General features: G+C 34.2%; 2 protein-coding genes across 3 annotated transcripts in view; one reads left to right on the plus strand and one right to left on the minus strand.

Moving 5' to 3' along the window:
• Positions 1-16,980, plus strand: part of LOC142346083 (cytochrome P450 2C23-like) — a 21,478-nt gene extending 4,498 nt beyond the window's left edge. Inside the window, exons 2-3 of the mRNA XM_075398583.1 lie at positions 2,311-2,659; positions 15,834-16,980. Of these exons, the coding sequence (XP_075254698.1) occupies positions 2,348-2,659; positions 15,834-16,805 (1,284 nt within the window). The 5' untranslated portion in view covers positions 2,311-2,347 and the 3' untranslated portion in view covers positions 16,806-16,980. The remainder of the gene's footprint in view (positions 1-2,310; positions 2,660-15,833) is intronic.
• LOC142345644 (cytochrome b5-like) overlaps positions 1-26,171 on the minus strand; it is a 287,355-nt gene that overhangs the window by 100,393 nt on the left and 160,791 nt on the right. The window lies entirely within an intron of this gene.

Consider the following 26,171-nt stretch of genomic DNA (forward strand, 5'->3'; position numbering starts at 1 on the left):
TACCTGAATAGTTTCTTTTTCTTTCTAACAGTTATCAGATCGTCGAAAAACATACTACATATTTTTTCCTCAGTTGTTCCGTTAGTGTTGATCGGCTCAAAATTTAAAAATTTGTTACCAGGAAAGATTTATTGTTTTTCTCAAGGTGCTTTTGTTGACTCTGATTTATTTTACAAGATGTTATTAAAATAATGTGAATAATTTTAGACAGTAGAGGTCGCTTGCGGTAAAATGTGATTGGTTGTACATAAACTCTATATGTTATTGAAAATTATTTGGCTATTAGTATAGATTTTATTCGATAGATCAGTCAACAAAACTTTGATATTCTCAAATAACACTGTTGTCAGCTTGTTCAATTTATGTTTTTCCATCAACATTAGAATCAACTTATTATGCACTTTTCTTTTCAGTTATTATTTTTTTGCTTTTTTGTTGTTGAAGCTGAGAGTTTTCTCCACTAGCCGTCAATATAATGTCCATTAGCTGACAATTGTTTACTAGCCGACTGTTGCTGGTAATAGTTGGCTGGATTTATTACTTTTTGGTTCTTTGAGGCTGCAAATCGCAAACCAATACCTCTCTTCCATCACATTTTGAATACTCTGTTCTCAAAACATCTGTTAGCTAGACTTGTGAGTGCCGGAGCTGTTGCATGCCTTTTTTCTCAGGTACCAAAGTGCCAAGTACCTCATTGTCAAAACTTTACTTGCTTCAACGTTTTTAGCGAAACTTTTCGTTAACTGGTTCTTACCATAAACCGTTCCATATTAAAGTCGAGTATCAATTAGCGTTACATATTACAATTTCATCAGCTCTGTATAAAATCTCGGCTGGAGTTTTCCATTTTTGTTAAAAGCAATAAATTATTATGTTTCAGAAAAAAGATTCGTTTTTTTATTTTTCCTTTAAACTTCTTAATAAAAAGTTCCTAATGACGAATATGCTTTTTGGCACTTGATCTTTAGCGTTGTTTTTGGCGCGTGATGTTAACATTTTTTAAGATAAAAACTTATATTAGTGTTTTGTTTTGTTTTTCTAATAATGTTTAGTTTTTTCTGGAGATTCTGGTGTTGCATTCTGGCTTCCTATAAAAAAGTCAGTTGAGTTCTCTAATCAAATTGAACAGCTTAGTGATTGAAGTTTTTATTATTTCAAGTCTTAATTTTGAGGAAATGTATACTGTATCTATCCTAGTTTTCGAATTTACTGTCTCCCTTTTGTATTCATCACTCGCCATGTTTGATAAAACCCGGGTCCAGGTGTCACAACAAATCTTGAAACGATGTAATATTTGCGGTGAATTTGAATAAAAAGTGTGAATTTCATTTGAGCTCAATGCGATTAATGGGGTGAAAAAAACTCTTAAGCGTGAAATTTTTCTTAAGCGCTTTTGCGGTAAAAGAAATTATTTTCACCACTAAAAATTGCAATTCTTACACAAAATCACCGCTAAAATCACCGCTAACCTTACAAAGGTTCTTTATTGGAAAAGTTGTATAAAAAACGCAAGAATAGCGCTGAATAAAAAGCACTCTCGTATTATAACGAAAGATCTAATACAATGATATATGTTGAACATGCTGTCGATTGTAATGTAAAAAAAACAGATGTGGGGTTAAATTATCGTACAATCAGCGTTGACTTCAGGTTTGAATTTAATTTTTTGACTGCATTCTTTTGGTAGCTCTAAAATTTTTTTCACCGCATTCTGCTAGTAGCGCTGAAATTTTTTTTCACCGCACTCTGTTTGTAGCGGTTAATTTTTTTTCACCGCACTCTGTTTGTAGCGGTTAATTTTTTTTCACCGCACTCTGTTGGTAGCGGTGAATTTTTTTCACCGCTTAAGCGATGAAAGGTAATTTTTCACCGCTACCAGCATAATGCTGTGAAAAATTTTTAGATGTAGGAAGGTGTTTAGAGGTAGGAGGTGAGAGGTTCGAACCCGTGTGAGGAAGTTTCTTTTTAGTAAGAAATTCGGTGAATGCGGTGAAAAGAAAGTTTCTCCGCTAAAAATCCCAAATCTTACAAAAATTCACCGCTAAAAACTGCAAATCTTACAAAAATTTACAGCTCTCACCGCATTCATCGCTAAAAGATGCGGGCGCTTTGCGGTGAAAAAAGTTTTTTTTTCACCGCTAATCTTACAGCATTTTTGACCAAATCTCGACCCGGGGAAACAGGAACTAAAGATGTCTTTTAAAACCTTCAATTTTTCTAAGGAAAAGTATCTTATAGGCAATATTCTTTTCAAGATTTTACTCTATTGCATGGTAGAGCTTAAAATAGGATTGAAACTGATATTTTTAGAACACGGTTTAGAAAACTGCGTGCTAGATATGGCCCGATGATGTCAATGCGTGATTCTACTCAAGCCTCGTGGGAAGTTTGGGTGCTAGACTTCAACCTGATCAAAGAAGTACTTCAAGATCCTCGATTCTCCTCCCGGACGAATTTCCTCCATTTGGAAGAATTGGGGTTTGAAAAAGGCATCGCTTTTGCATCTGGTGACCAGGCCAAAATGAAGAGAAAAACAATAATGCAAATACTGAGAGCTATGGGCGTCGGCAAGTCGACCTTCACCTTTAGAATCGAAAAAGAGACGAGGAACTTGCTGAGATTTTTGGATACTTTAATAGGACAAGACGTACCTATTCAGGTAAGGTGTACAACGAATAATTTTTAAACTCATTTCTGACTCATACTGACTGACGGGTAAGAGAGACAAAATTCAGAGCTTGATAAAGACTATGAATAAGAGCCATTGGGAGTTGAACACATTTTTAAATTAGAATCGCTCGATCAGAATGAGTTCAATCAGAGTATTTTGAGACTTTCTTCGGGACTAGTTTTGTGAAACTGAATTTGTATGTATTAACGATTTAATCGGAGGTCAAGACAGGTTTATGGTAAATCCAATGATTGACTGTGATTGGCTGGAGTTGGGGGTAAATCCCGATCTTTCAAAATAATACATCTCAATGCAATTTTGTTGTCCGGATGTTGTTGGGACATGTATATGAGGTGTTACCATTTACCGAGAGATCTGCTAGTAATTCTGGAAAACATCTGGTGAGAATTGAAAGAGAATCTGCAAGATTAACATCGTATTGCAAGAATCTTACTAGATTAACAACCAAAACTTGCAAGATTGTTCCGAGACTAACATCCAAAAACCACCCGAAAGAAGCCAAAGAACGTTTGAACCTATTTCAAAAAAGTTTTAAAAAACGCTAAATAAAAGCCCTTGAGACTCCAATAGAGCCTAGAAAATTATCCTATGCAGAAACGAAAAGCTCTAAAGTCTTGAATATACAAATAAAGAAACATAGCATGACAAGTCCTGACGTACAACTCAAAGATTGACTAAAGAAAAAAAAAACTAGACCTAGAATGGACTACGAGTGAAATGGGAAAACCATTTCTAAAAAATAACATTTTTTAAGAAATGGTTTTTTAGAAATAAAAAAATGTTTTTTTTAGAAATGGTTTTTTAGAAATAAAAAAATATAAAAAAAAACAGAAAAACATGTCAAAATGACGCATGAGAACAAAAAAATGGATATTTGGTTCAAACAAAACACTGGGCCTAGAATAAACTCGGAACGGATTGAGAAAACCCTTTGGAAGAAATACGATCCAAAAAATCGAAAAAATAGTACAAATCAATTTTAAATTTCAGCATGTGATCAAAAAACAGCTAGCGAGAAAGCGAATTTTTGTTCAAACACCGTTTTCTCACTCAACTTTAAAATTAGAGCGATAAACATGCACGCCGCAAAACCACTCACTTTTTTGCTCCATTTCCTGTTTCGACGTGACCAAAATCACTACTCCCATTTGACTTCAAAAATCATGAAAATGTGGGAACAGATCTTCTTGAAAAAGACTGCGCCCCAATACAATTCAAATTCTTTGAATTCTAAAAAATGAGAAGAAAAAATCTCAAGCCGAAAAAAGATTAGCCATAAACATTGCAACTGTGAACAATTGAACCATTGAAACAGAGTTTATTTTTTCGCAGGTTGAAATTCGGACGTCATCTTTGCAAGAATCTTTCAAGTTCTTGCAAGACTAATATTCTTTTGCAAGAATCTTGCAAGAGAAATATCTGGTTTCGCAAAGGTTAAATTTTCTGAGTATTTCAGATAAAGCTATGATAAGTCAAAGTTTTATGTGACCACTGCTCCATACTGGGTAAGAGATATTTTGCCTACTTTTGGAGAAAACCTTATAGCAAAGAGAACTTTATTTTGTTCGTGAAACAATTTCTCCATAAACTGATAATGAGCTTTCAATTAGGCATTGATATGTGTAATTCAGAAAACATTTTTTGTTTGCAAAATTGAGGTTTCTCATCAAGCTATTTTTTGAGAGAAAAAAACACCAGAATTAATTCCATATTTACAGAGTAAAAAATAGCGTTTTCCCAACATAACTAATTTTTGTCTTCTGGCTGGTCTGGAGATGTTACGAATGTCTGGACATGACATTCGGTTGTTTTGCATTGGCTGGTTTGTCTGAAAGTATTCAGGAGGCCGGAAAATATCCGGGTCTCTCCGTATTGTCATTCGTTTTGTGGGATTTTGGGTCTTTGGGGGCAGTATGATTTGTCTGGGATGTGTGGCCTATGGTTTGGGTAATAACTGTGTGAAAATGATAGTCAATTTTTTGAAAAGAAACTTGGATCTTCACTTCTTCTCAGTGACTCAGTTAAATTTTTCTGTACAAAGAATTTCATGGAACAAAGTGACAACAAATAAACTTTTTTTGTTTTGCAGATAAACAGTTATTGTGTTGCATTATCTGCCTTAATGGATGGTTGACTGAACTCATTTTGATATGGGGTTAAAGTTCTAGCTCGAAGGACTCAAAAAATTTGCAATTGTGGTGACGAAAAACTTTAGCATTCGAAACAGCCAATGCTCCATTTCTGTTACCAATTTGCTATTAAAAATATGAAGCAAATCAAGTATGTGTGTGAAATCACGACCAGTCTAAGTTCGGTTCCTAGTCTGCTCGCCAAGTTGTTCTTTCCCGGGTCGAGGTTTCTCCGATAAAGATCGCTAAAAGATGTAAGATATACGGTGAATTTGAATGAAATTGTAAGATTTGAGATCAATGCGATGAATGCCGTGAAAAAATTTTAAGCAGTGAAAAAAATTTTTCCACGGCTTGAGCGGTGAAAGAAAATTTTGGCCACTACCAGGATGCGGTGAAAAAAATTCACCGCTACCAGGATGTGGTGACAAAAAATTTTCACCGCTATAATAGCAAATCTTACAAATTTTCACCGCTAAATTCAACGTGTATCTTAAATTCACAGGAAATATCATTGATCTAAGTGACAGAAGGCGTAATGAATAAGAAGTTGTTGACATGTATGACTTGAGAGGTTCAAACCCGTGTACGGCAGTTCCTTTTTTGTAAGAAATCCGATGAATACGGTGAAAAAAATTTTCACCTCTAAAATCGCGAATCTTACAAAAAGTCAGCACATTCAACGCTAAAACATGCGGCTGCTTTGCGGTGAAAGAATTTTTTTTCACCGCTACTTAACGTTAATCTTACATTATTTTTTGACCAAACCTCAACCCGGGTTGCGAATCTGTTGTTGCTATATAACACGTTACTATGCAAAGCATTCGCAATTACGCCCGTGCTTTCTACGGTAAGGCAATAGGTCCAACAATTCCTTGTTGATTTTTCGTAATTTCGGGAGGAAAATAAACAAGCGTGGAATGTGTTTTGGGACGTCAAAATTACGTACTTGGAAAAAAGGGAGGAAGGAACGAAAGTCTTAACGGAAATCAAATATTCATAAAACTGAGAATCAGAATCTAACGTTTCAAGTGCAACGAGAATGTTGTTGTCAGCGCATCTGGTGAAAAACAATAGATTACCCGGGTAGGGGTTTGGCGGTGAATTTTCGTAAGAAAAAAATTTGGTATGCGGTGAAAACAAGTAATATTTACAGATTATTTCTTACATATTTTTGCGATGAATGCTTTGAATCGGGGTGAATCATTTATTTTCACCGCATTCAACGGAGTTCTTACAAAAGAAAACCCGGACAGGGGTCGGAACATCTCACCTACTGAATGTCTACAACACCCTATTCCACTGCGCAATCTGTCATTACTTTTATACATTTTTGTGAATTTAATGCAGATTCAATTAACGTTGAAAAACAAATTCGGTGAATTTTCGTAAGAAACACAGTAAATTTTGCAAGAAATTTTTGTGAGAAATTCTGTGAAATGCGTTGAAATATTTCCTCACCGCATTCCCCGTAGTCACCGCTTTTCTTGCAAAAAAACACCGCATTCACCGCTTTTCTTACAAAAAACTCACCCAATAACCTTGACCCGGTTATGCATTGTCAACAAGCTGCATGACCGCTACTTTGTCCCATCAACTTACTAAGTAACAAGCACGTTTTCAGACGCGCAATCCTCCACAAAATCATTTTTTTGTACATTCGTTCCATTACAGGAGCCATAAAAATTAAAAATCCGAGACACCTGAACTGCAAAATGACCATCAATATGCCCTTATTAGAGCCAGGGTAAGTAATTATAGTTTTCAGTTTAACTAAGCTCTTGTTTGAAACGTATAAAACTTTTTCAAGGACAAAGAAACTTGTTTCCGTTTCATCAAATTAAAAAAGCTTGAAATCAAATGTTATACTTATCATCTCTAAAAAAACACTACGTAACAAAGGTCTGTGCAAAAGCTCGATTAGGTAAACCAAATTAGATAGAAGTTATGGGATCATCTTCGACTATTTCTTGTGGAAATTAGCCGCTTTCTGGAATCCTAAAACAGCAAAAATTGGTTTTTAACAGTTTATTTGACGCTATCAAGTACACAAGTGTCCCTAACAGTTGTTTTAACATGAAACTGAGTTGATAAAAGAAAGATGATTGATTCCAATTGCCAATTTTTGCTTTTTTTTTACAATTCCTTCGCAATATCAGAGTTATTTTTGTAAGTGAAGAGTGATTTTAGAATTATAAATATTCGAATACCATTTGAAAATTGTGTTTTTTGAAAGTGCATTTGATAATGTACCTTATAAAGTGAGATTTTATGTTTCCCAAATAGCTGAAATCGGGTCAAATACGTTGTACATATTCATGTGATCTTATGGAGTGATCAGTGTCTACATCTGTTCTTTTCAAATATGGAATCTCTATGGAAAAAAAATTTTAGTAACCTTTACCTCAAAAAAAGTTGTAAAAAGAAGTTGGATAGCAAAACTACGTTTTTTATCCTTTGCATTTGCTCCAAAAACACTCAAAGGAGTATGACAGGAAACAAATATGCAAGAATCAGTAGTTTATCTTCTTTTAAGCGCTGTCGTACATATCTAGAAACCTAAAAAAGCGGGAAAAAATATCTCGCCCGACAAAAATTCTAATTATTTTTGAAATTATTTTATTATGACTGCGCTATTTCCATCAAATTGCCTCTGTTAATTGATTCTTTCAGTAAAACTAAGGTCCTGTTTGAATCAGTTAAAAGTTTTTCAAGGAGATAAAAAGTTGTTTGCGTTTCATTAAATTTTACAAAAATTTGAAAATCGAAATTTTCACTTATCATCTTTAAAAAGACACTGTTTAATAAAGGTATGTGCGAAAGATCGATTAAACAAAACCAATTTGATAGGAGCTTTGCTAAAAGTTTGATTTATTATTTGTGGAATTGAAGGGTTTCTGAAATACTAAGAATAATAAAAAACGGATTTTCATTGTTTACTTAACACTATCAAGTACACAAGTGTCCCTAGCAATTGTTTTACCATGAAAATGAATTGATAAAACAAAAGTTGCTGCTTCCATTTTCCATTTTTGGACTTCTGTTGTACTACTTTGGCAAAGTCAGAGTTATTTTGTATGCGAAGAATGATTTTGGAACCTGTTAAAATTCCAATATGATTTGAAAATTGTCTTTTTTGGAAGAACATTTGATAATGTACGTTATGAAGTGAGATTTTTTGTTGCCGAAGTAGCTGTAATGGTGTGAAATACGTTGTACAAAATCATGTGATCATGTGATGTGATCAGGCTCTACAACGGTTTATTTTTTTTGAATGGAATCTCTATGGAATAACATTTTTAGTAATTTTTCCCCAAACAAGTTGCAAAATAAAGTCGGATAGCAAAACTACGTATTTTATCCTTTTCATTCGCTCCAAAAAGATCAAAAGAATATGTCAGGCTACAATTCTACAGGATTCACTAATTTTTCTTCTTTTAAGCGCTGTCGTACATGTCTATAAACCTGAAAAATCGGGATCACAAAAATTGAAACCTTTTTGTCAGAAAAATTTTTGATTTAACTTCGCTGTTTAATTAAATGGCCTCTAATATTTGACACTTTCAATTTAACTAAACTCTTGTCTGAATCCTTTAAACGTTTTTCAAGGAAACTTTAAAGTTGAAGTTTTCATTTATCATCTTCAAAAAAGCACTATTTAAAAAGGGTCTATGCAATAACTCGATAAGGCAAACCTTATTTGAAAAAATTTATTCAAAAATCTTTCCGATGTACTAAAAACACTAAAAAGTTTATATGACGCTATCAAGTACACAAGTGTCCCTAATAATTGTGTTAATATAAAGATGAATGAAAGATAATTGGTTCCATTTTCCATTTGGAAATATTTCTTAGCCAATATCAATGTTGTTTTTGTATTCGAAGAGGAATTTTGTAGTAAATATTCCAATATCAATTGAAGATTGTGTTTTTTGAAAAGACATTTGATAATGTACATTAAGAAGTGAGATTTTAAGTCTCTCAAGTAGCTGAAAATGTGTCAAATACGTATTGCATAGTAATCTGATCTTGTGGTTTGATCATGCTCTGCAAATATTCTTTTTATTGGAATCTCTATGGAGAAACATTCTTAAAAAGTCATCCCTTTTAGTTGTAAAAGGAAGTCGGATAGCAAAACTACAAAACCTTATTCACTACATTTGCTCAAAATATACTCAAAAGAATATTACAGTGTTCAAATCTGTAGGCATCACTAATTCACATTCTTTTAAGCGCTGTTGTAAATATCTAGAAACCTGAAAGAGTGGGAAATTATATCTCGTTCAACAAAAGTTCAAAAACTTTTTATTCAACATCACTACTTCATCACAATTCTAATTGTTAATTTCAATTTAAGTAAGCTCTTGTTTGAGTCGTTTAGAAGTTTTTAAAGGAGGTTGAAAGTTGCTTGTGTTTCATCAAATATAAAAAACCGTAAAAATCAAAGTTTTCTTTTATCATGTTTAAGAAAGCACTATTTGAAAACGATCTGTGCAAAAACTCAATTAGGCAAACCTAATTTGATAGAACTTATGCGAAAATTTTTAATTATTTTTTGTAGAATTAAAACGTTTTCTGAAATACTAAAAACAATAAAAAGCAGTTTTTCATTGTTTACTTGACTCTATCAAGTACACAAGTGTCCCTAGCAATTGTTTTAACATGGAAATGAATTGATAAAACAAAAGTAGTTGGTTCCATTTCCCATTTTTAGTCTTCTGTTTCACTACTTTGGCAAAATCAGAGTTATCTTTGCATGCGAAGAGTGATTTTGGAATCAGTTAAAATTCCAATATGATTTGAAAATTGGATTTTTGAAAGAACATTTGATAATGTACATTTTGAAGTGAGATTTTATGATTCCGAAGTAGCTGAAATTGTGTCAAATACGTTCTACTAAGGCTTGTGATTATGTGATGTGATCAGGGTCTACATCTGTTCTTTCTAAAAATGGAAGCTCTATGGAAAATAATTTAGTAACTGTTCCCTCAAAAAATCATTTTAAAAGGAGGTCGGGGGGCAAAACTACGTATTTTATCCTTTGCGTTTGCTCAAGAAACGATCAAAAGAATATGACAGGGTACAATTCTGCAGGAATCAGTAATTTATCTTCTTTTAAACGCAGTCGTACATATCTAGAAACCTGAATAGGCGGGGAAATATATCTCTCCTCCGACAAAAAATTAAAACGTATTTGTCAAAAAATTTTTTTTTATTTTTACTTTGCTATTTCATCAAATTGTCTCTGTTAATTGGTAGTTTCAGTATAACAAAGCTCTTGTTTGAATTCTTTAAGTTTTTCAAGGAGATTAAAAGATGTTCGTGTTTCGTCAAATATAAAAAACTTTAAAAATCAAAATTTTCTTTTAAAAAGCTCTATTTAAAATAACTCTCTGCAAAAGTTCAATCAGTCAAACCTAGTGTGACAGAACTTATGCAAAAATCGGGAAAAACTTTTTACTAAATCATCTCTCAAAAAATAGATTTAAAAGGAGGTCGGTTAGCAAATCTAAGTAATCTGACCATTACATTTGCTCAAAAGATAATCAAAAGATTCTGACAGGACAGGGGAAAATCAGCGGGAATTACTTTTTTTAAGTGCTGTCATTCATATCTGGAAACCTGAGAAAGCGGGAAAAAATATCTCGTCCGAGAAAATGTAAAACTTTTTTGCCAGAAAAAAAATTAATTTAACTGGGCAATTTCATCAAATAGCCTCTGTTAATTGGAAATTTTAGTTTAACTAAGTTCTTGTTTGAACCCGTAAAAATTTTTCAAGGAGATAAAAACAATTTGTGTTGCATCAAATTTAGAAAAACTTAAAAATTAAAAATTTCACTCATCATCTTTAAAAGAGCCCTATTTAAAGAGGGTCTGTGCAAAAGTTAAATTAGGCAAACCTAATTTGATAGAAGTTATGCAAAAATCTTCAGCTTTTTTTGTGGAATTTAAAAAATCTCTAAAATTTAAAAAAACACTAAAAAAACGATTTTTCATTGTTTAACTGACGCTATCAAGTACACAAGTGTACCGAACAAAAAATTTGTCATGAAAATGAACTGATAAAACAAAAGTATTTGGGTCTGTTTTCCATTATCAGACATCTGTCACACTACTTTGTCAATATCAGAATTATTTTTTTAGCATAAAATGGTTTTGGAATTTGTTAGTTATCCAATATCATTTGAAAATTGTATTTTTTGAAAGAACATTTGATAATATACATTATTAAGTGAGATTTTATGTTTCCGAAATAGCTGCTATTGTGTAAAATACGTTGTACATAGTCATGTGATAATGTCGTGTGATGATGCTCTGCAAGTGTTTTTTTATGTTGCAATATCTATGGAAATGCATTTTTAGTAACTCATCCCTCAAAAACTAGTTGTAAAAAGAAGTCGGATAGAAAAACTGCGTAATTTGACATTTGCATTTTCTCAAAAAATATTCAAAAATTTTCAAAGAATATCACAGGGGAAAATCGGCAGGAATTACTAATTTTTTCAGCGCTGTCATACAAATCCGGGAACCTAATAAAGCGGAAAAATATATCTCGTCGACAAAAATTTAACAAAAAATTTGGCCAGAAAAAAATTTTTAACTGCGCTATTTCTCCAAATTGTCTCTGATAGTTGGTAGTTTCAGTTTAATTAACTTCTCGTTTGAATCTTTTATAAGTTTTTCAAAGTTGCTCGCTTTTCATCAAATTTAAAAATTCTAAAAATCAAACTTTCTACTTATCATCTTTAAAAATGCACCATTTAAAAGGGTCTGTGAAAGCACAATTAGGCAAACCTAATTTGAAAGAAGTTATTCGATAATTCAGAGCTCTTTTTATGGATTTTAATCGCTTTCTGAAATACTGAAAAAAACTAAAACGCGGCTTTTCCTTGTTTAATTGACGCTATCAAGTACACCAGTGTCCCTAACAATTTTCTCAAAATCAAAATGAGTTGATAAAAGGAAAGTAATTGGTTCAACATACCATTTTCCGACTATTCGACTCTTTTTTTGTCATTATCAGAGTTACTTTTGTATGAGAAGATTGGTTTTAGAATTTGTAATAATTCCAATATAATCTGAAAATTGTGCTTTTTGAAAGAGCTTTTGATAATTTACCTTAAGAATTGAGATTTTATTTTACCAAGGAAGTTGAAAATGTGTCAAATACGTTTTGCATAGTCATGTCATCTTGTTGTGTGGTCATGCTCTGCAATTGTTTTTTTAATATTGGAGTCTCTATAGAAAAATCTTTTTAGTAAATCATTCCTCAAAAAATAGTTGTAAAAAGAAGTCGGATAGCAAAACTACTTAATTTGACATTCGAATTTGCTCAAAAAAATTCAAAAGATTGTTACGGGGTACAAATATGCAGGAATAACTAATTTATATTCTTTTGAGCACTTTCGTACATATCTAGAAACCTGAAATAGTTGAATATATCTCATTTGACAAAAATTCAAAAATTTTTGAATATAACTTTGCTATTTCATCAAATTGCCGCTGTTAATTGGTATTTTCTGTTTAACCAAGCTCTTGTTTGAAAAGTTAAAAAGTTTTCCAACGAGAAATAAAGTTGTTTGAGTTTCATTAATAATTAAAAAAAATTAAAAATCGAAAATTTCATTTATCATCTTTAAAAAAACACTTTTAAAGAGGGTCTGCGCAAAAGTTCAATTAGGCACATCTAATTTGATAGAAGTTTTTCAAAAATCTTTAATTCTTTTTCGTGGAATTCAAACGCTTTCTGAAGTACTAAAAACACTAAAAAGTTTTCATTGTTTACTTGACGCTATCAAGTACACAAGTGTCCCGAAGAATTGTTTTAACCTGAAAATGAGCAGATAAAACAAAAGTAGTTGGTTTCATTTCCAATTTTTGGTCTTCTGTTACACTACTTTGGCAAAATCAGAGTTATCTTTGTATGCTAAGAGTGATTTTGAAATCCGTTAAAATTCAAATATGATTTGAAAAATGTATTTTTGAAAGAACATTTGATAATGTACATTATGAAGTGAGATATTTTGTTTCCGAAATAGCTGAAATTGTGTCAAATACGTTGTTTAAAGTCATGTGATTATGTTATGTGATCAGGCTCCGCAACTGTTTATTTTTTTAAATGGAATCTCTATGGAAGTACGTTTTTAATATGTGCTCCCTCAAAAAACAGTTGTTAAACGAAGTCGGATACAAAAGTTAAGTAATTTGATCTTCGCAATTACTCAAAAATAATTTAAATTTTATGACAAGAGAAAATTTGTAAGAATTACAAGTTTGTTTTCTTTCAATCAATGCCGTACATATCTAGAAACCTGAAAAATAGGGATAAGGAATCTCGGCCGAAAAAAAAGCTAAACCTATTTGTTGTCTGAATCAATTTTTAATTTAAGTTCTCTATGTTAAATAGCCTCTGTTAATTGGTAGTTTTAGATTGACTAAGTTCTTGTTTGAAAAGTTAAAAAATTTTCCGACGAGATATAAAGTTGTTTGCGTTTCATCAAAAATTTTAAAAAATTCAAAATTGAAAATTTCACTTATCATCTTTAAAAAAAGCACTATTTAAAATAGGGTCTGTGCAAAAGTTCAATTAGGCAATTTTTGGTCTTCTGTTTCACTACTTTGGCAAAATCAGAGTTATCTTTTTATGCGAAGACTGATTTTGGAATCCAATAGGATTTGAAAATTGTATTTTGAAAGAACATTTGATAATGTACATTATGAAGGGAGATTTTATGTTTCCTAAGTAGCTGAAATTGTGTCAGATACCTTGTAAAAAGTCATGTGATTATGTGATGTGATCAGGCTCGGCAACTGTTTTCTTTTTCAAGTGGAATCTCTATGGAAAAACATTTTTAATATCTGCTCCCTCAAAAAACAGTTGTTAAAGGAAGTCGGATGCCAAAGTTACGTAATTTTACCTTCGCAATTACTCAAAAATAATTTAAGTTCTATGACAAGAGAAAATTTTTGGGAATTACAAATTTAGTTTCTTTTAATCAAAGCCGAACATATCTAGAAACCTGAAAAATTGGGATAAGGAATCTCGTCCGACAAAAAGGCTGAACATTTTTTCTGTCCAAATCAATTTTTAATCTAAGTTCTCTATATCAAATAGCCTCTGTTAATTGGTAGTTTTAGTTTAACTAATTTCTTGTTTGAATCGTCTACAAATTTGCGTTTGATCAAATTTTAAAATTTCCTAAAATCGAAGTATTTACTTATAATCTTTATAAACGCACTATATAAAAAGACTCCGTGAAAGTCAAACCTAATTTGATAGAAGTTATGCAAAAATCCTCAACTATCTTTTCAGGATTTTAAACACTTTCTGAACTATTAAAAACAATTTAAAGCGGTTTTTTCTTTGTTTACTTGACGCTATCAACTACAGAAGTGTCCCCAACAATTTTTTCAACATGAAAATGGGTTTCAAAAAACTTAAAAGAAAGATAATTGCTTCGTTTTTCCATATTTCAACTTTTTTTACACTATTTTGGTAATATCAGTGTTGAAAAACTTTGTTTTATTTACTGCGGAGACATTGAAGTGTTTTAAAATTTTTTTGTAGTTTTCAGGCGTTCAGAACAATGATGACATAGCTGTGGGACAGACATAAACTGAAATGCTGCAAATGTGGATTTTAGAAAACATCCTTGTGTGTTTTTTATAATCTATCATATCATATTAGGACAATTCTACGGAACATTTGCGAACTATGCATCATCCCTGAGGTTGGAGGCAGAGCAAATCAGCGCTTAATTAGTCTAAAGACTTTCTATTTTTTTTAAGAAGGGCCAGCAGTACTCCGTTCATGTAACAATTTTTACTGGCCAGTTTGATTTTTCAGAACAATTCACTTCATGAAGCATAATAGGTTCTGCTTATCTCCCGCCAAAAAGGTTTGCTTTTTATGCGATTCGCAATTCTTGTGACATTTAATTAGCTTAGCAAATCGTACCCGCTAAGCTAAGTGGGCTTTGCGGTAATAGCCTACAAACGAGCTTAAGTATAAATTGTGTGTTTACTACTATAGTAATTACCAGTTATAAGCTACAAAGGTATGACGTTTTTCTTCTCAGACTTCATTTGGGGGTGAGTAATTTTCAGACTATACAAGATAAGCTTAGCTTGGGCGAACTCTATGACTTCAATATAATCATACTGAAGGAAAACTGCACATAAGTAACTTTAAAATTTACGGTAGATGCAATGTTTCAGAACTGAATCAAGCGTTTACTCTTCAAATGTGCTGGTTCATTGCTGAAAATCTTTGAAACTCAAGTCCGCGGTACTATCGTAACTATGTACAAAAAATTAGTTGAAAAACTGTGCCTAATGGGCACAAAAATTGGCTCAGTTTATTCGAGCTTTCGCTTAATATACCTTCCGCCATTTAAAAGTCTCCGAGGATGTCTTTTTTGAAGTGATCAAAAATGACTGCAGGTGATTGAAGACGTTTTTGTTTATATTTGAAATTTTTCAACTCAGTTGTTTGTTCTGTGAAGATGAATTTTTAAAAATGTTTAGTCATGATGTGAAAGAATTGAGGTGTGATTTTTCTACGTAAAATCCCTCAAAGACTGATGCTTGTTTTTATGTACTTTTGTTCTCAATTTAATTTTAATATTGAATCAATTCTTAACGCTTTAATTCGGTTACAATTAAACGCAGTTTGAACCATTAATAATCGAAACTAAAAGTCGAATAGTCGAAATACTCGAAATTAGATTCCTATGTGAAACTGAAGTTTCCTGAAGTATTTAAACTGCTCTGCAAGGTTTTTATTTAATTTCAACTTTTGTAATTAACTACCGGAAAGCAGGTTTGAAGCACTTTTTTTGGAAAATTGGTTACCAAGTGTACAGTTTTTTTTCGAAAACTTATCGCACAGGGAATTCAATCCGCGTCGGCAAAATCAGTCAAATCACATTTAAAAATACCTCAGCGTCGTTTTATTCGGTTTTTAATAGAAACGTTACTACTCTTAGCCGATCAGCTGAAATATGTTTCAGGCTTATTTTGCTTGTACAACTAGCAACATTATTTTAAGCCTGCTGTTCAACGGTTCGTTCGGCTTCGACGAAGAGAAACAATTTTATTTTCTCAACAGAGTCAGACGGCATTTTAAGCTCATTGTGGACATCAACCAAAGTTTGTCTTTTCTTCCATCAATTCTGTCTCGATATCTGACGAAAATGAAAGAACTTACAAACGTTCGACATGAATTTTATCAGAATATGCTCAGCGCGTATCTCAGGCAAAAACCCGCACCATCGCGTGACCCCCTAGTATGCGTTTCAGACTATTTGCGGAAAATTTTCGGGGAGAAATCAGAAGCAGTTCCTTTTATGGAAGAGGATATTCCATATTTTTTAATGGATTTGTTTATGGCTGGACAAGAAACGACCACGTTAACACTTTCCTGGTGCGTTTTGAACCTACTACATAAACCTGAAATTCAGGAAAAAGTTTATGAAGAGCTTTTGAACGCGTTTCCCGAGCGTGATCAAATCATTACTTTTAACGAATTAAAGCAATGCAATTATACAATGGCGACAATTCATGAAGCACAGCGTTTTACTCCGACGATTTTTAGCTCTCTTGATCATACTGCGACTGTTGACGTTGACAATTTACGGGGATACAGGATTCCTAAGGGAACCCAGATGTACGCAATATTTGGCGTGGTAAACAACGACACCCAACTCTGGAAGTTTCCTGATGAGTTCAACCCTGAAAATTTTCTGGATGAAGATGGCGCCTTTCAGAAGAGACACTACTTGACGCCATTTTCGGTAGGGCTCCGGTCGTGTCCAGGAGAAAGCATTGCTAAAACAGAGCTATATCTGGTGTTCGGAAATCTGTTACGGAGATACAAGATCTGCCCACCTCAAATTGGAACAATTCCACCCTTGTCTCCGGTTCTAGGTTTTGTTCTGTCACCTCGGCACTACAAAGTTCAGCTTCAAATAAGAGAAAAATGAACAATTATTTCTCCCCGGGTCGAAATGTCAACGCTAAAAATTGCTACAAACTTTAAGATTTGCGGTATTTTATAAATTAATTTTTATAAATTAGTTTGAATGTTTCATAATGAAAGTTCTTCCAACTATATCACAATACAAGAAAAAATGTTAGCTCATTATATAATTTTTTTAAACAATTTCATAAATCACTACAAAGAAATTTTAAAAAATGTGGAATATGTTTTTACATAACTTCTCAAATAAACCTCAAGTCTTTTTAGGCAATTTCACAATTCAGGCTCTTTTTTTTACAGATCTGTTTTCCCATTTTTTTAACATATCTGCTTCCTTTTCCCTTTTTTCCTATTATTTCCCCACGTTTCATGGGAACTTTCTCCTTTTTTTCTACATAACCAGCCTTTAAATAGCTGATAGTAATGCTTTCATTGCATTTTTTAAAAAAAAATGAAACAACTTCTTTTTCAGAACCTCAGAATATCTAAAACTAGACTGTAGTAAGATTCATTCAAAGTTTTTAAATAGGGCTCCTTTTTTGAAGAAATCTCTATGATGACAACTTTTCATAGACATCGATAGGCATTTTTAAATAACTGTTTCAGATTTATATGGTCAAGCCGGGATGAAGCAATCTAACTTGGAATCATGGTAAAGCTACGCAGCAAATTCTTCAAAACAAAAATTTAGACTGGCATAGCTTTAAGTACAGACACAACACCGTGACCAATGAATAAGTCAAAGTTACAGTCAAGAATGGTTTATTTTACCACTTGACCTCAAAGGTAGGTTATTTTAATTAAAACTACAAAAATAAGCGTTTTGTCAGTGAAGTCTTAATGATCGATTGATCGGGCCGTAATTTTTATATAACTATTCTAGAGCGTATCAGACATCTGGTTTGTCATACAAGAAGCAGATAGGGAGAAAACTACAAGCAGTGCGAAGAAACATAAGAAATTAGTTACAGCGTTAGAATAGTAAATGCATTAGGAAAGCATAAAGTAGAAAGCTCTCAGCATGTAAAAAAATATTGATTAAACAATTTAGCACCCTCCTTCAACTAGATTTCACGCTAGACATATTTCGTAACTATGAACGTTAATTGTGGTTCCGCGGTGTGCGCAATCTGCGAACTATTTTATCAGAAGAAATGATATGAATAATTCATTGACCTGCGGTTGTACGTATTTCCCTTCCTGCTGAGCTTCATCTCCTGTGATTTTATCAGCTATATCATTGTGCCTTTTTTGAGCCAGTATTGTTTTTTCGTCAAAAAAGAGCATTATTGTATTTTCATATCTTAGAATACTTCGTGGTGCGATAGTACAAGTTCAGTATCGTGTCTGGGCGAGAGAAGAGGGTTAATTTTAAAGATCTTGCAATGCAAAATTATTATCAACGATGGTTATCTTGTAAGTGTTGAAAAATTTTATAATTGTAAATAAAAATTACCTGTTTTTTGTCATGTGCGTCATCTACAAATTTTTTTATGTGCAGTGTATTTCTAAATCATGAATGAATGCGTTGCGAAACACTTGTAACACAGAGGTTAATCTTGTAAGAATTATATAAGACGAATGTATATCTTATAAGCATCTTGTAAGACCAATGCTTATCTTGTAAAATTATGTCGGGAAGTCTTGAAGGACGATGCATGCTCTTGCAAGATTCTGACAAAATCTTACAAGATCTTACAAGATAGCCATCCCCAGTCCACTCAGGGTGTTTCATAAGACAAAAGAGTTTTCCCACAAAGATGAGGAACTTCTATTTTCTAAAATTAAAACGGAGATTACTTATTTTGCAAAGTGTACTCTAGTTGGTTTTTAACTCACAGAAGCCAGATTTTATGTCTTCTTACTTTTCCAACATTTTTATGAAATGACGGAATGTTTATGCAGGGTTGCTTTTTTGCCTAAATCACCCAACCGAATTTGCAAATTTTTAACGCATCCTAAAAAATGAGGGTGGCCTCTTCCAAGTTTCTGAGTGAAGTTCACTGTGGTGTAATGAGGATAGTGGAAGACCCCAGAGCTTGTTTTTGGATTACGGTACTCCAAATTTAAAAAAAAAATTAAAAAGTAATCGACATGACCAGCAAACTCAATGAAACTGTGGAATTGATAAATCATGGGTCCTTAAACCCTAGTTAAGAGAGAAACTTGGCGTTTGAAATAGTAATTAATTTGCAAAGTTTCGAAGTTTATGTTGAGCGTATTTGATAAGTAAACAAAAGAAGCACACATGAAGTCGGTGTGAAATCTTATGTAAACAAAACACAATTAAGTTTGCAAAGTGATCAAGTTGTCAGAAATAGTCGGAATCAATCTCAGAGGTCATTAAACGGAAGAAACTAAGTATGGAAACACCAGGAAAAAAATGGAACGGCTTGGCAAAAGCAATGATAATTTAATAAATAAATTCCCCGAAATCCCAACAATGCATCCTCTAATAGCCATTTTGGAATGATAAACGCGAGTATTTATTCCCTATAAGTAACTACAATTTGGGGTTACTGCTTATTGTTTTCAGGAAAGATATAAAGGTTATCTTAACAAGGAAAAATTAGTGCTTAAAAGGGAAACAAACAAAAGTAATGCTTTGAAGAATTTGTCGACCAAATTTATTGTATTTTCCCAACGAAGAACACGTTTATTAGCCTATGACAGTTACCCACAGCATGGGGAAGACCAATTAAAGACAGGGAGGTAAATTTGTTGTCACAAACTATACTCTGTGAAAAAACAAAGCAAATTATATGTGAAAGAAAAAGCACTTACCAATATTTTGTTTTTCGAATTGTAGAAAAGAGACTTTTAATCGTTAAAAACTGATACTTTTATGATGTAATTCAGCAAGTGTTCGGCTTTTGTGCACAAAAATCAAATAGGCTTGAATCCATATTAAAATTAAGTAAAATAAAAAGATGGTTGAAGGGATACGCATGAAGAAATGAAAAGGAAAATAAAACGGTTTGAAAAAGTGTTAGCTTTTTATTGCAATACTGTTTTGAATCCAAGGCCGGTAACCCCATTTTAGAAGAATTGGTGAGAGTATCATTTCAACAGAGTTTTGTTTTTGTAGGAGAAAATTGGAAGAGATCTTGGGAACTAACGCATTTATTGGTTTGAGTTCTTATATTCAAATTTTGTCAGTCAGTTTGAATTCATCAGGGGATTTACGGTTAAATCAAAGTGTCTAGTTAAAATCAGAGCTCGGAAAAAGTAACACTACTATCGGTTTGGTAAATACACATTGTAGGAAATCATTGTTGTCAAGAAAAAGCGGTAACTAAAGTATTAGAGGTTGAAAAGGTCTAAACATTTGCAAAAGAGAATTTTTGGTGGAAAAAACGAGTTATGAAGTGAGTTCAATGTATGAGATGGGACTAATTATTGCCCTGAAGTGTTCTAGAGAATAGATTGATAAGTCCAAAAAGAGCACAATGGCTGTTTGAAGGAATTTCTGATAGAGAGAAACTCAAAATTTGCAAAACCAAGCGTCCATATTTTTCCGACCCCCCCCCGCAAGTCCTGAAAACCCTATTTCCTCAAGCCCGATTGACCACAAATTCTAACTGGTGACACTTTAGACAGTTGCATATGCATTGCGAAAAAGAGCGAGCTTTTTCCGCCAATCCAAAGCTGTTTCAATTCGCTTTTAAAACAAAAAAAAGAGGCGATAACTGAATTGTTTTATAAACTCTCGCGAAAAAATGAATGCTTTTACCAGAGTCAAAACTTCTATCCAAAACCACATTTAAAAGTTCAGAAAGCAACTCAGTTATTGCTCAGTTCAAAGGTATTAACGCTGACGACTATTCTACAAAGAAAAATGCAAAAAGATCTAAAGTTTCCCTGATTTTTCCACTATTGTGATCATAAGGAGAATTGTTCAAAAACGGTTGAAAACAGACATTGTAACATCACAAAGGGAAGCAAAGCATCCTTAGGATCAATCAAACATATCCATAGCTGTGAAAACATAAAAACTAGCTTGCATTTATAAATACTAAGTGACATAGCACATGATTTCTTGTGAATCCTGAAATTAGTAAACCAAGTAAACCATGGAATTCCGGTCATCTTAAGCAAACATTTACTTTAGATAAACTACAGCGCATAGACAAAATTCTACGCCCAATAATACGCTGAGACGTTAGGTCAAAATGTTCGAAAAGAAACGACACGTTACGTTTTGCTGATAAAAAACTGATAAGGTTGAGTACCCTTAAGAACAAGAAAAACCATCAGACGCGAGAGAGCGAGCCTGAGAGAAAGACTGACGAGGCTGAGAAACAGCAGTTCGTCAGTAAAAGCGTGAGAGAGAAAGCTCAAGTGGAGCAGTTGATTCTCAGAGTGAGAAAATTGTAGTTGTTTAGTGAGTTATTTGCGAAAGAACATAGTTTGGCAGTTGCAGTGAGTGAAACTGCAACGTTTTTCAAAATTGTTGATTGCGAAGATTATAAGTTTCTGGCCAGTAAAATAGCTACTGGGAGGCAGAACTTATTTCATTTATCGGTGAAAAGAAGTAGAGTGACGGATTTGTGGATACTTGCGGAGAGATTGATTGAATTGGTTTGATTTAGTGTGGATCATTAATTAGTTTTGATAGAAAAAATCCTTTTGATTGTTGAACTTACTCAATTAACTGTCTCTGGCTATAACATTACTTGTTGCTGGTATTACATATTTTGATTATTAATTCAATTATCTAGAGGGAAGTTTTCAAGCAGCCGAAAGAGCAACAATTTTTGGGGACAACACAGTACACTCCTTACAACAAGAGGAACAACCAAACAAATCTTTCGGAATTTTGATAGAGTTTTGGGCGCTAGCCAGTCCCCAGCTAGAAGCCTTCTAACGACAAAAATACAAAATTCTACAGTGGCGCTCCTGGGTGGGCTCTCTTGTTAAAAATTCAGTTATTCAGAAGATTTGAATACGAGTGTGAAGAGAGAGTTCTGATAGACTTGCAACAAGTGCTCAAAGCTGGCGTCTTCCGACGCAGAGCAAGTCGAGGAACACGTTGACGATAGTCAGAACGAGATTACAAGTTTTGTGGAACGGAGGAGATCGATAGAATTTGAGCAACAGAGACAGATATTTCCAGGAGAGGGTAATTTTGGAAGACAGTCATTGATTTTTCTCGGGACGAGGATCCTAACTCAGCGTAGTGGTGGAAGCACCCGAGCAGATAGATTGAGGAGCTTACTCAGACAGAGACGAGAAGAAGAGCCGAATAGAATAGCAGCAGAAATTGAAGCCTCAGAGGAGCATTCAGAGTGAAGCATTTCGGATAACAATGTCAGGTTTCGGATTAATAAAACAGTTTCCTTCGCCTGGATATGAAGTTTGGGAGGACTGGCGTGAGTATTATTTAGATACTTGTGAAGTTTTCATGTGGTCAGAAGAAGAGGTGAAGAGATACTTGCCAGAGAAGTTGTGTGATTGGGCACTTGACTCCTTGAATTATTTGCCACACAAATTTTGGAAAACCGATCAAAGAAATCGTGCTTGGACTCTTCAAGGAACTTTGTATTTCTTTGATCTGAGACTGTCCAATAACCCACAGTTTTATGAGGATGCGTTTGAGAGATACTTGATAGAGAAAGAGGAATATGAGGAAGCGGTCTTACAGTGTGAAATTGACAGACCAGTTTTTCAAAGTGACGTTGTTGACGGAGAGGAGTTACAGCGCCAAGAGCGGACTCCAACATCAGACAGAAAAAAAGACGTTCAAGTGAAAACCGATATTATTGTCAAATCAGTGATGACTAAAAAGCCAGCAAAGATTTCTTCGACTAAAGGTTGGTCTGCCATAAAGGCTGTTGGTTTTGGGGTAAAAGCAGTGCTCGAAGAGAAGCCTGATGTCAGAGACGGGAGGCAAAGAAGCATTTCCAAGTTGAATGACAGTCTGTCCGGTGCGGAGACTGTTGAGGTCAATGATAGCAGTCAAAACTTCGTTTATGACGGAGAAACGGAAAAGCAGATTACGACAAAGCCCAAGTCCGAAAATGAACAGTTCAAGAAAATGATGGATCTATGCATTGCACGGTGGGACAATAGTAAGAAGACGAAAATTGCAGAGCAGAGGAACGAAGCACTCGAGGAAATTGAGTTCAGTGAGTTGGAGGATGATGCAACTTTTATTCACGACGATTTTAGTGATGAGGACAGCTTCTTTGAAAGCGACGATGAAGACAAGTTTTATTGCATGGACAACGATGTGTTCCTACCAAACATTCGTGGGCGGCACAGTAGTTCTGATTCTTTTGTGTCGACACCAGGAAACGAATTGACAGTTGGGAAGAGGTGCTCCAGTAGTTTGATAACTCTTGAAGAAATCACGTCCGGTCCTGGCGTGCCGTGGCACTTTGGCAAATGGATAGATGTTGGAGAAACAGCTATGCCGCATTTTAGTGTTGCTCAAAAAGGTGAATTGGCCACAGCAGCAGAAAACATTGTTAGTGGAATTTTGATTGCTAATAATTTGCGCCAGGGTATAGTCAGTACTGGGTCCCAACACACTGATCAACTTAGTTTGACCCGAACGTCTGAGGATAACTGTGAGAAATTACAAGGGAGTTTTGTATCTTTCCCAACAGACGTTGCCGATTCCGAAGCGACTAAAAGTTGTGGTAGCAAGGCTGCAAAAGCAAACACGGATGGATTTCTAGAAGAAAGCAAAGAAAAAAAAATCGACTGCACCAGCGAAATCAGGCGGAAATTTTTTCACCGAGAATTGGAAAGTAAACGCAGTTGATGAAACAGATGAAAATGAAAAAGAGGACTCAAAAAGTTCCGTGACTGCCGTAGGCTGCGGGAATACTATAGAAGAAGAAATAACTAGTTTTGGAACTTCGCTTCAGCTAGTGCCTGCTATTTTGAGAAAGCTGGATGATGAGAGCTTCGATGCAGAAATAGCGGCGGCTGGGGAAACAGTTATTTGTGATGTTTGTGACCATTCAACTGCTGAAGATTTAGTAAAGTCTGAAGCCTTCATTAATGGGCAAGATGGAAGTGGTGATGGCTCGGGTGATGTGGTTTGTGGTTTAGTTCAGATGAATTTGGAAGAGCCAGATCGCAAGAAAAAATGTTCGTTAAACTCGGAGGCTCAATTACTCCACTCGGATGAGAAAAAGTTGGAACTGAGTTTCTCCTATGCTGCCAATGATGGGACTCCTCAGAGCAATCACTTTGAAAGAAGCGCAGTTGAGCAGTCACTGATGTTGGGGCAAGGCAGTGTTTTTACTCCAGAAGAAATCTTATTCCGAAAATATTCAACAAGCGAATCAGATTGTGAAGTGTTGCACATCCAGAAGGGAGAGTTTGGTGACGATAAGTCAGTGTCGCTTTCAAAGGAAAATGATCTGGGGCTGAAAATTCAGAAAGATGGAAAAAAGGATTGTGCATTCGATTCTGGAGAGAATGTAGTGCCAGTACAATTCGAGATTTCTTATTCGAAGCAAGATAATAAACGGGAGCAGTCCTCGGATTTCGAAGTCAAGAAAGCAATTGAAACTGATTGGAATCAGTTTTCGATAGGCTTATCCGGCCAAGAAGAGACAATAAAATATAGGAGGGAGGTGTCGTGTAGTTCTTCTCCGAGCTTGTTGAGGGGGAGTGACGATCACGAAAGTCTGGAATTGGAGTACCCTGAGTTGTGCATCCTGTTGTTTGGAAAATAAATAATCGGTAGGAAAGAGAAGTGGAACAAAATGAAATTGAAGTATCAGTCGTCCAGAGGAGTCTGGCGCAAGCGAAAGAAAAAGTCAAAGAATGAGATTGGACATCCATGCCTTGGCGGTCATCCATTCAAGCATCGGAGGAAGAAAGCAGCGTTGACAAAGTTGGTAAAGTTGAACTTTCTGATGTGAGAGCAAGTAATTGTGATCTGACGATGCTGCTCTTACAAATGCCGTACATTATTATGCCGTACATTAAATTAGAAGCTCATAATGGAATCAATAAGTCTGCTGTTAATACTCAAGTGCATATGCTCTAAAGAAAAAAAATTATTGGAAAAATATGGCCTGTTTGATTGCAATGTTCGGAATTGGGTTAAAACTAGACAGAGTTGGGTTTTTTGTACAGGATTATTTTGATGGTGAGCTTCTTTTTGGCCAGTTTTTGTGTTCAAAACGATTGGTTGACTGAGGGACTCATATATATGATCATGCTTATATCTTCTAGTTATTATCTAACCACTAATCGGTGCTCTGGGCATTTCCTAATTTTCATTTACTTGGAACTCTATTTAATTGGTTCACACTAACAGATGTTCACTAAGTTTCTAAATAAAAAACGCTCTGTGCAATGGAGAGGGTGTGCTAGTCCTCAGTGAACATCGGATTTTTTATTATTCGGGAGAATAATAGTCTAGAAGGGAGGAGTGTGGAATTGATAAATCATGGGTCCTTAAACCCTAGTTAAGAGAGAAACTTGGCGTTTGAAATAGTAATTAATTTGCAAAGTTTCGAAGTTTATGTTGAGCGTATTTGATAAGTAAACAAAAGAAGCACACATGAAGTCGGTGTGAAATCTTATGTAAACAAAACACAATTAAGTTTGCAAAGTGATCAAGTTGTCAGAAATAGTCGGAATCAATCTCAGAGGTCATTAAACGGAAGAAACTAAGTATGGAAACACCAGGAAAAAAATGGAACGGCTTGGCAAAAGCAATGATAATTTAATAAATAAATTCCCCGAAATCCCAACAATGCATCCTCTAATAGCCATTTTGGTATGATAAACGCGAGTATTTATTCCCTATAAGTAACTACAAGTTTGGGGTTACTGCTTGTTGTTTTCAGGAAAGATATAAAGGTTATCTTAACAAGGAAAAATTAGTGCTTAAAAAGGGAAACAAACAAAAGTAATGCTTTGAAGAATTTGTCGACCAAATTTATTGTATTTTTCCAACGAAGAACACGTTTATTAGCCTATGACAGTTACCCACAGCATGGGGAAGACCAATTAAAGACAGGGAGGTAAATTTGTTGTCACAAACTATACTCTGTGAAAAAACAAAGCAAATTATATGTGAAAGAAAAAGCACTTACCAATATTTTGTTTTTCGAATTGTAGAAAAGAGACTTTTAATCGTTAAAAACTGATACTTTTATGGTGTAATTCAGCAATTGTTCGGCTTTTGTGCACAAAAATCAAATAGGCTTGAATCCATATTAAAATTAAGTAAAATAAAAAGATGGTTGAAGGGATACGCATGAAGAAATGAAAAGGAAAATAAAACGGTTTGAAAAAGTGTTAGCTTTTTATTGCAATACTGTTTTGAATCCAAGGCCGGTAACCCCATTTTAGAAGAATTAGTGAGAGTATCATTTCAACAGAGTTTTGTATTTGT

Source organism: Convolutriloba macropyga, chromosome 9 (assembly GCF_964194025.1).
Source record: "Convolutriloba macropyga chromosome 9, txConMacr16.3, whole genome shotgun sequence".
Classification (NCBI taxonomy): domain Eukaryota; kingdom Metazoa; phylum Xenacoelomorpha; order Acoela; family Convolutidae; genus Convolutriloba; species Convolutriloba macropyga.